Genomic DNA, 11,102 nt, shown 5'->3' with positions numbered 1-11,102 from the left:
CCTTTCTAGAAACAAAAGCTTTTATGTTGCTTATGGACAAACCAAACATGGCTAAAGCTTTAATGACTTGTCCTCTTGATCGACATAGTTTTTTATGACCAATTTGCTTAATTTACTAGGTAATGACTAATATCACATCTCAAGTTTGAATATTTTGTACTTGTTATTTTGTTGATTTTGATTTTTTACTTTCTTCGAATTTTTAGATAATTGAAAATGGAGGTTGTTGTCGTCGAAATGCAAGGCTATATTATGGTTTTAGGAACCTTTGTCAAACTGATGTTAGATCTTTAATGGCTGAATCTTATTATTTTGATGGGCTAATTTATGTTTTAGATTGATTAATTTATGTTAAATGGACTAATTTCTTCTATCTTTATTTGTTTGTTTGTGGACAGTATTTTATATTTTTGAAACATTTTTGATTTATTGTGATATTTATTTAATTTTCAAGTAATTTAGTAAAAGAATATAAATATTTTTTTATTATTGAATATGAATACGAAATATCTACATATGTATATATGTACTATATATTTTTGTTAAAAAGTAAATTTAGAAGTTTGAAACTAATAAAAAAAATATTATTGCACACATGGAATTTGATAATTAATTTTTTAAACAATATTAATTAATAAATTAAGTTATAATATATGATTATTTTAAATATATTTTAATTTTTTATTTATTAAAATAATTTTAAATTTAATATAATAATATCTAATTATAATAATTTATTGTTAATATATAAATAATTTTATTTTTATTAAAATTAAATTAATGTAATAATATAAATAATTATTATTTATTTTATTAAACATAAAATTTAAATTTAATTATATATAATAATTATTTATTTAAATAAAAATATAATTTTATTAATAAATAATTTTTTTTTCATTAAATATTTTTTTATACTATTTAATATTACATATAATAAATATAAATAAATTAATAATTTAACTAAAAATATAATTATACCATTCTATCATCTAAATAAAAATATTATTAACATACATTAATATATTATTATTTAAATATAAAAAATTTTATTATTTTAATTCTATATTATTATTATTGTTATATATTAATTATTCATCACTTTAACTTATCTAAATGGGACTGCTTCGGACTCTCCCCGTTTTGATAACTTGAGTATCATTAAGATAGCCCTTTTATTTGATTATTTTTCATTTTCTTTCCTCGCATTCCACAAACTTTACTGGTTGACCGGTTCTGTTCGACGATGGTTCGAATGTGTTCGTGAATTGCGTCTCTGAAACGAATCTGCGTTTCAACTAGACGTGTGCGTTTTGAAGTTCCAAGATCCAACCTTTTGGGTCCTTTTTTTACTTCTCTGGACGAGGTAATCATCCCCAGCTCTTCAAGCTTTATGTAATTTATGCTAATTTAGACCCTCGATGTTCTTAGTTTAGTTTTTATTGCACTCTTTAAGAGCTGGCTCTTGGTTTTGCTTTGCCACAAGCATTATCGGACAGGAGAGAGCCATAACAATTCATTATTTTCTTCTTGTCCTGCCCGAGGCAATTCTGATGGTAGTTGATTGGTCACTGGAACAAAACGCAGAAGCAATATCCTGCCAACTGAGCGGTTAATCGTGTTCCCTTTGATTTTTTAAGGACTTTATTTTTGGTTGGTGTTAATGGCTTCGAGGGTTCAATAAGATGATAAACAGTCTCGGGGGTGACATTTGATATTATACGATGTGTTTCTCTTTATCACTTTAAAATAACTAAGGCTATTGATAAATTCAGAAATTGATGGAAGGAGATGGCAGTCTTTAGAGGCGCCAAGATGGTCAGAATTACATAAAAAAGCTAAAAGAAATATTGATCTGAAACTTGGATAGTCTGATGCTGAAGTCATTAGTATCTTAAAGAAGAAATTTAAACAGATAGAGAGGTTTTTGGGAACTTAATGCTGAAACTTTACATTCCCTTTTTTTTTTTTATTTATAAGCGGCTGAATTGTTTGTTTGAATGCCTATAGGAATAGAGAGAATGGTGTATTAAAAAATATCATGCTGTTAGTGAACTACGTGAAAGGATGACTTATTGCTCATATTGTAATGTGACACATCTAATTAAGTGTCCTACTAGTTGGTTTAGCTAACTTGATATGCATAGGTGGATAGATGGTGTTTAATAATGGTCTTTTACAATACTAGATGTCCTCTCTCTCCAATTAACCTAGAATAAGGGTACAGGAGGATGAATCATGCTTGACTTATTATTTATTTTGAATATGGTACTAGAGATAGCTGTGTTTAAGATTGGTCTCAAATGATGTAGTTGACTCTTTGAGATCCTTGAGGTATCTGAGGTTTCTTGGGATTGGTCTCTAAGGAGTCTAAAATCCTTCAGAATCAATCTCAAGGGTTATGAATGAGATCCTCAACTACGTCATTTGAGACCAATCTTAAACACAACTATCTCTAGTACCATATTCAAAATAAATAATAAGTCAAGCATGATTCATCCTCCTGTACCCTTATTGGGTTATGAGATCCTCAGGGATTGGTTCTTCTCCTAGTGTCTAAGGTCTTAGAGATTCGTTTCTTAGGTGTTTCAACCCATAGGTATTACTTCCAAAGTGCCCTATGTTCATCCTTATGGATCATCCCAAGCATTTTGAGGTGCTTAGGGTTTGTTCTTCAAGTGTCTTGGGTTCATTAAAGTTGTCTCTCACAAGTTTTTGTGGGCCATTTGGTCAATTGGCAAGGTTTAATAACTTGATGGTTTGGTCTCCAATGGTTAATCGTGTCCCTAAATGTCAATTCGTCAAGTGTTAAGAGGTCCCTTAGGGTTGGCCCTCGAGGGTTGTAAGGCTCATAGAGGGTCAATCCACTAGGTTTCTTAGTTTAGTCGAGGTCGTTCCTCAAGGATTATGAGGTTCATGGAGGTTAGTCCCCTAGATTTCTTAGGTCCCTTGAGGTCGTTCTCCAAGGATTATGAGGTCCTTCAGAGTTGGCCCCAAAGAGCTATGGGGTTCCTGGAGGTCAATCCTTTAGGTTTCTTAGGCCCCTTGAGGTTGTCCCCAATTGTTATGAGGTCCCCAAAGGTCGGGCCTCGAGGATTATGATATTCCTGAAAAGTAGTTCACAAGGATTATGGGGTTTCCAAGGATTATAAGGTCCCCATGTGTTTGTGCTCTAGGTGTTTGAGGTTCCCATGATCGGTCCTTAGAGGTTATGAGGGTTTGGTATTTGAGGTCGCTTGGAGTTGGTATCTACAGTTATGAGGTCTATAGGTGGTGCTGCCCCCTAAGTTTCTTTGGTCTACAAGAGTTGGTCACTAAGGTGTCGTGGTTCTTTGAGGTTGGTCCCACGGGTTATGAGCTCCCTCAAGATTGATCCCTAAGGGTGATGAGATCCCAAAAGTTGGTCCTTTAGGTGTTTAAGGTCTCTCAAGATCTGTCTCAAAAGGTCATGAAGGCCCTTAGGATTGATCTTCAATAGTTGTAAGGTCCCTTGTGGTCAATTCCCTAGAGATGGATTTATGAGAGCTTCTTGGTACTTCCAAGAGGTGTTGGACTTCTAGGGGTGGACCTTTCTTAATTCCTTAAGGTGAGGTCCTTTTCTCGTTAAAAGATATTATTGGATAGATCTTGCTTTAGATAGGTGATAACTACCATTAGATGGCAAGTTCGTGCTTTAATGCACTTGGAGTCATTAGCCCTTTGCTCCTGACTTTAGTTGGATAAAAGTCGATTGAGGGGAATAATTTGGACTTGTGTTTTACATTGATTATTGAGGTTCTTCCTAAATCTTAATCCTTAGAATTACTTACTTCTAGAGTTGCTCTCTAAACATCCTCTTGGATGTTGGCACACCATATTGCTTATAAATTGTTGGGGCACCTTGTTACCTCTAGAGTTGTTAGCCAACTCTTGGGGGTTAGAACCTTGTCTACTTTGTGGTGTTTGTCACCTACGGTTTTAGACACCGTGTAAACTCTTTTTGTGGGGGAACCTTTTTGTCTCTAAGGTGTTATGCACCTTATTTTTTCTTAGGTTTTAATTACTTTGTTGTATTTGGAGTGGTGGTTACCTCTTAAGTGTTAGACACCCTATCACCTTTTACGTGTTGAGCACCTCATTGCCTCTTGAAACAAATAATTTCCTTGCTTTTGGAAGTAGAGTTGGAAATTGATGTAGATTCATTATTTCAGCCAACCTTTTATTTGAAGGTCTTTTTAGGAGTTGATTCCACATTGGGGCCAATGTTTGTTAAAATTGGATATTTAAGATATTTTTCCATGACAAAGGTAACTTGATAAATTTGTGCTATAGTAGCTGTAGATTGACAAATCGACTCTTGTTTGATTTGATCTCTTAATCCTAATTTAAATGGAGAGGCAACTTGGCTAGCATTTTCTTCCAATTGACTCCATATTTTCAATTCTTCATATTTTTATGTAATCATTAACATGTTAACTTATGTCAAGGTGTAAGCTTGATCTTGGATTTCGTCAAAGTAGTTGGCAAGCAAATAGTTCTCAAGAGTATATGTCATCTGTCCCATATTTCCATTGCCGGTTGTCTTGTTCTTGTCAAGTTGATGCGAGCAAAAGGGGACAACTTACACTAAGATCCCATGACCAAGATGATACAAGCAAAGAGCCAAAAGAGTCCTCCCAATCATAGATTTCCGGGTATTTCACATGAAGGAGTCATTTACTCTTCTTGGGAGATTTATAACTGGACACTCATCTTTTTTAAGGCACATTAATCATACGAATAATAAGAATATTAAAGATTTTGGATACTTGATTATTCATTATTCCACAACCAGACACAACTCTCCTCAAAAATGGTTTTCAACTTCAAGTAAATCTCCTAAGGATTCAAGAATTATTATCATATCAAGCATGACTGGGCTTCAAGAAGATTATATCATCAAAACCAAAAGTTTTCATTTATTTAGAGTTCTTGTCAAGATAAGAGAGGACAAATCCTATTATTATAAGTTTTGGTCGGGATTACATTCTTCTTCATCTCATGGTAGATAATTCTATATTTTCTCTAATTTCTCTTAGATTTTCTTTTAGATTTTATGATCCATTTTCTCATAGATTTCCTCATTGATTTTCTCATAGAAGAGGAATTGTTTTCTACTTCAATTTATAAGGTTTTAAAGCATCTTCAACTCAACTTCTACCATAAGAATTAATTAAATATTGGAAACCAAATCCAAGTTAAATCAAGTATGGAGAATTCGGCCACAACACCACCACTTTTCAAGAGAGAAGACTTTTATTTTTATTATATTTATGCTTTTTTAAATTAACATTTTATTAAATTTCTAAATAAAAATATAATTAAAGTTTTTTTTAGGATTTAATTTTTAAATTCTAGTAGAATTAGTAAGGTTTATGCCAATATAAAGGCCTTACATATCGGTTGTAAAAACATAGAAGTTTGAGATCAATAAATTTAAACTTTTAGTTTTGATTAGTCGCTAGTTAAAGAGTGTTTTCATAAATTTCTTTTATGAGGTTAATTTGAACTTATCGAGATATTTTTTATAGTTTTCTGTTCAATTTAATTATCCCAATTATCTTAGTTCTCAATCATAAATTGATTGTGAGTTAAGTATGAAAAATTTGTATAGGGATTAAGTTTTTAGGCTAAATTATATGGAGTTTTCAATCACATTGGTTGATTCTGAGTTCTGCATCACAAGTTGTCACTAATATGGTGCCACCATTAGCAAATTTGATCCGTCATGCATAACATATTATGCTAGTTAACATATTCTTCAACTGGGTAAGTCCATTCTCCAATCAGAATTAGGAGCTTTGACTTTCACATTCTTAAGAATGTTTCCAACCTTTTATCTTTAACAATCGCCAATCGAAGTGCAGCTGCTGGTGCAACTTTGAGGCTTTGAGCTATGGCGGCAGCTTGAGCTGCACTGAAGTTTTGAAATTCCTAAACAAGTATGGTAGTTGAATGTCCTTTTGTTTGTAGTTTGGTACTTCTGGAATTTATTTTCCCTTAAGGAACTTTATATTTGGTACTAAATTTAGATTTAATCACCATTCAACTCAAGAAAAAATCAAAAGTAGAACCGAATGTGTTGAAAGTCGTATAAACAGCTGCAAAACCAGTTCGGAACAGTGTTAAACCAGTCTGGATTAACCAGTTTGAACATAAATTTGGTGGAACAAGTCAAAAGGGCTGAATTTACTAAACTCACTCTCATCCATGCTCACATTGAGGCTCATTCATCAGCTTTCAGTCATCGAGTGACTATCGGGTTCTAGTGGTCTACTCTTTTGGCAATGGGCTCCAGAGTGGGGGTTGATTTGTTACATGGCTGGGGTGGTTGCATTCTGGTGGAGTAGGAGTTCTTCAGGGGGTGAGTGGCACATTTTCTGGAAGGTTCACAGTGAGGGTCTAGGCATGTGCCATCAGAGAGTGATCTGGAGTCTTCAGTGGTGATTGCGTGTCACCTCCTAATTACTGGTGGTGGACTTAGTTCACTGCTGGTTTGTGGGTTTTAAGGTTCGCGTTTGTTTGTTTTTTGGGGATTGCAAGTTGGCTATATTTTGAGCAATTGTTTTTTCTGATTTCTTTTGGCAGTAGTAACTTTGGGTTTGATACCAATTAATCTAAGACAAGTCAAGGTTAATTTGTTTATAAGGTGTTTGGAGATGAAACATAGATATCGCGTCTAAGTTTTATTAGGTATCACACTTTTGAACTTTTAAGCATTGCACTTAAGGATTTCATTGCATCAAAACCAAAACGATTGAGAAAATTCCCAAGATTTGTTTATTGAAAGTGAGATTATTAGATAGGATTAACTAAGAAATACTAATAATAATGAGAAACGAAACCTAAATCATAATTACTTTAAACTTAATTAAAATTCTAAATAGTTAAATATTAAAATAAAATTAACTTCCTAAATATAATTGCTGCTGCTATGTGCCATCTGCAAACATAGTATTATTTTATGAAATTTGAGGAGTTGTTTCTGGAGCTGGCTTTGGGAGCAAGTATACTTGCATAGAGTTATTAGGGATCAATTATCACATCGTTTAGGTTTGCTTGTTCCTTTGTTGCAAGTTAGTTGCTTGTTGCTTTCCCTAGCTATATGGTCTGAATTGTTGTTCATTTTATACTGGGTAGTCATAGAACTGTTTTTTTGTTATCTATAGAAGCTATTGGAAGAAACAAGCTAACCAAAAAAATAAGCAAATAGTCCACTGTTCTAGTAGTTTTGTAGACTACTACGGCAGAAATAACAGAAGTCTTAGGTTTAATTTTTATATTTCTTTTGGCTATGTTCTCTCTTTGTCCAATTGTGAGTCACTTGTCTCTTGAAGTTCTTAGTTTTTGCTGCCATTTTATCAGATGGATTCAGTATCACAGAGAATTTCCACTGCTCATGGCCGTGTGAATGGAGGTTCCACGGTTGACTATTCTATTACTAACTCGGCAGCATGTAATCTATGTGGAGTAATCATTGCTCCTGATAACGAGGCAACTGGTGACCTTGAAACTATCAGTCTATGTGGGGACTGTAAATTTTTATTACTTGAAGATGTTGATACACCAGTACGTATCTCTCGTAGGCGGCAATCAAGTAGAAGAAGAAACAGGTACAGCAGTTCTGAGTCGATTGAAAATTTCTTCTCACAGCAATTCTCACATATGGTAAACATGGCAAGGCAAAACCTATCAACTGGCCATTGGCATGAACACCGAATTGCAGATGATGATGCCACTGGAAGGCTATTGAGAACAAGTTCTCGTACAACTCCAAGTGGATCTAGAAGATGGCGACGTGTTCTTTCTGATACTGAAAGTGAAGGTTTTGATTATAATGATTATACTTATGGTGAGAGTGAATCAAATGCCAGTTTGAGCCGGTACAGGTGTTTGCATGGTGAAACTGACGCCATTTCTTTTAGTGCTTATGGAGGGGATTCTGATGCTTCTATGGATGGTAATAGTTTACTTGATACAGAACTGTTTGTTCAACCAGATGATGGAAATAATCTTAATGGTGACAGCGATATTGATCCCATGCATGCTGGTTTGAACCAGTGGAATTCAGATGACCAAGAAGAGGAAGAGGAGGAAGAAAATGAAGAATGGGAAGACATTGATACCGAGTTAGACACAGTCGATACAGCAGCAACAAGAACACAGATTCAAAATTTTTTAACAAGGCCAAGTGAAAGCAATAGCTCCATTAATTGGAATAGCCGGTTTGACTCTCCTGATTTAGAAGGCATGATCCGTAGAATCAGGGGAGGTAGACATACAGTAGCCCGTAATATTTTTGCTAGCTTGGATGAACCAGATTTGACTCCATATACAGAAAATTCTGCGGATTATCTTGGTGCAAGAGGCTTTGAAGAACTACTGGAACGGCTTGCAGAGACTGGCAGCTCAAGGAGAGGTGCACCTCCTGCAGCTATATCTTTTGTAAATAATCTGCCCCGGGTTATCGTTAATGATGAGCATGAAAAGAATGGTGGTTTGGCCTGTGCCATCTGCAAAGATGTTTTAGCCAGTGGGACTGAAGTAAACCAACTTCCCTGCCTTCACCTCTATCATCCATCTTGCATCCTTCCATGGTTGACTGCAAGGAATTCATGCCCCATTTGTCGATATGAGCTTCCAACAGATGACAAAGATTACGAGGAACAGAAGCAAAACATCAATGTTGAGGTGCAGATAAATGAAATCCAGGAGCTTCAAGTGAGTGAGGACAGTTCGTCTGATGTTTCTGATGAGGCTGAAGCACATGAATTTTGTGGATTTGAAACAGTTAGGACAGAGGAGAGAGAGCGGTTAGATGTGCATCCCACTGTCAACACCAGCAGCGGAGAGCAGGATAGAAGGAGGTGGTTTTTTCTCACTGCTGCTCCAGTTGTCAGTCTTGCTAGCATTGTTCTTGTCTTGTGGCTAGGCACTCCGGGAAGAAACGGGTTAGCAAGCCCTTATAATCCGCATCCGATTCACAACCAAAGAGGAAATAGAAGAAGGAGATGGTGGCCTTTCTTCTAACTGGATTCTAAAGACCTGGTTGATAATTAGAGTCCCTGTCCAATACACTTGACCTACAGCACTTTTGCCTCACTGATTTTCATGTCTAGATGTATATTTGGCACGGAGACATCTTGGGCGGTCGATTTGATTTTCTTGCTCCAGCTAATAATAGTATGATATAGGTGGGCGAGAAAAGCTGGCTCTGAAGTCTATAGAGGCTTTCCTACAACGTCGTTTGACTGTAGTAAAATATTATGCTGTCTCCATGTGTTAATCACCAAAGCTTGGTGATAATTCACCCGCATTAAATTTTATATACGTGTTAATTCACCCGCATTAAATGAAGGATTGATTGTTTTCGTTTTGAAAAGTTAATTTAATCATTAAGGGATTATATTTTTTCTCTATTGTATTTAAACATTTTTAAATGTTTATAACTAATATTTAATTATTTTATCAACATTAGGTGTACCATAAATTTGTGAAGTTCTTCAAAATTTTCACTTTCAAATTTATTTTAAAATTAACTATCATGTAGTAAAACTTAATACAAATATTTAATTCGATATATTTTTTATTGTTTTCATATATCATTGTCACATTTTGTATATTGTAAATTATGAGCTTGACTTATCTAATCTATTTCTAAAATAAATATTTAGATGTACATTATTTATTCTAATATCAAAGTATTACTTACATTTATACAAAGTCAAATTAAATTGTATTTCCCACAATGGAGCGACAATTATAAGGTTTTTTTGAGGAAGCCGAAGGGCCAAAGTAGGAAGTTCATCAAAGAGAATGGTGAATAGAAGAGGCTTAAGGCTAGATGTAATTTACTTCAAGAAATTTTTTTGGGTAGTAGAAGAAATAGAATCAATTCAATAAAGAATAATTTAAAAGAGTTGTTATCAGGTTAATGTTGGTGGAAAATAATCTCGATCGGTTGGGGTTGAAGGAAATTTGGGTACTTGAACAGTTCATCAATAGGTTGTTGGGAATAGAATAATTGAAACTATTACTATTGATGAGTTACCTTCTAGTTTTGTGTGGAGGACTAGATATAGGAAATCAGTATAAGTTTGTTTTGCCTTATATTCAATATTTCATCTTAGTGGACAATTTTCAAGGATTGTTATAAATATGTTTACACAAAATATGTAGTTTTAAGTTCTTTTTGAAGTCCAAGAATTTGAGAGCATGTCTTCCTATAGACATATTTACAAATTTATTTTATTAATAATGGCTAAAAGTTTCATAAACGAATAACAAAATTTTGTCTGATTCCTAGTTACATGGTTGATGATATAGCTAAGGTAGTTGAGAAATATATGCGTGATTGAGGAGTTGATAAGATTCTTATTGTAACTGTTAATAATGGTAGTATCAATGATATTGCAAAATTTTGATTTGAATAAAAAAATTTGCTAATTTAGGCACTAATGATCTATTAAGTCGATTTGTTTATATAAGATGTATGTTCACACTATGAATTATAATTGCCTAGGATGGTATAAAAGTCGGCAGCAGCACGCAATGCCCAGGGGGCAGCATCCACTATCTGAGGCAGCACACGCTACTGCATGCACAAGCATACCGCACTCAGGGATCTGTGCGCAGGCCTAGCGCGAAGACCTACCGTGTGGGCGATGTGCGCACAAGGTGCATGGAGCTGTGCTTGTCTACGTGCGATGGGACGCATGCACAGACTGTGTCTCACGTCTCGCGCAGATGGGACATGCACACAGTGCACATATCCTGTGTTGGTTGCAGTGCACACACACAAGCGGCGTACGGAGCCCACACGGGCAGGATCCTTCCCGCGGGCATTCCCACAGGAGTTTTTAACTTTTTTCTCCATTTTTCTCTAAAATTGATTGAAATAATAAATAAAATATAATTTTTCTATGATAAAATAAAATAATTAATTTCAAGAATTATTTAATCAAATAAAATATGAAATTAATACGAAATAATAAGGAGTTTTAAATGGCCTTAGGGTCTGAATAAATAGGAGTTCACGTTAAAAATTAAGCATGAAGGTTTTTGGGGTGTTACATTCCCCCTAC

General features: G+C 34.6%; 1 protein-coding gene across 1 annotated transcript; it reads left to right on the top strand.

The window, feature by feature from the left end:
- Positions 1–1,131: 1,131 nt before the first annotated feature.
- Positions 1,132–9,431, top strand: LOC110810649 (RING/U-box superfamily protein). Its single transcript, XM_022036876.2, has 2 exons — positions 1,132–1,366; positions 7,384–9,431. Exon 2 carries the CDS (start codon positions 7,384–7,386, stop codon positions 9,046–9,048), a length of 1,665 nt encoding a protein of 554 aa, XP_021892568.2. The 5' UTR covers positions 1,132–1,366; the 3' UTR covers positions 9,049–9,431.
- Positions 9,432–11,102: the final 1,671 nt, after the last annotated feature.

Source organism: Carica papaya, chromosome 6 (assembly GCF_054855325.1).
Source record: "Carica papaya isolate Zhongbai chromosome 6, ASM5485532v1, whole genome shotgun sequence".
Lineage (NCBI taxonomy): Eukaryota > Viridiplantae > Streptophyta > Magnoliopsida > Brassicales > Caricaceae > Carica > Carica papaya.
Note: the sequence above shows the minus strand (reverse complement) of the source record. Positions and strands in the feature narration are given on the sequence as shown.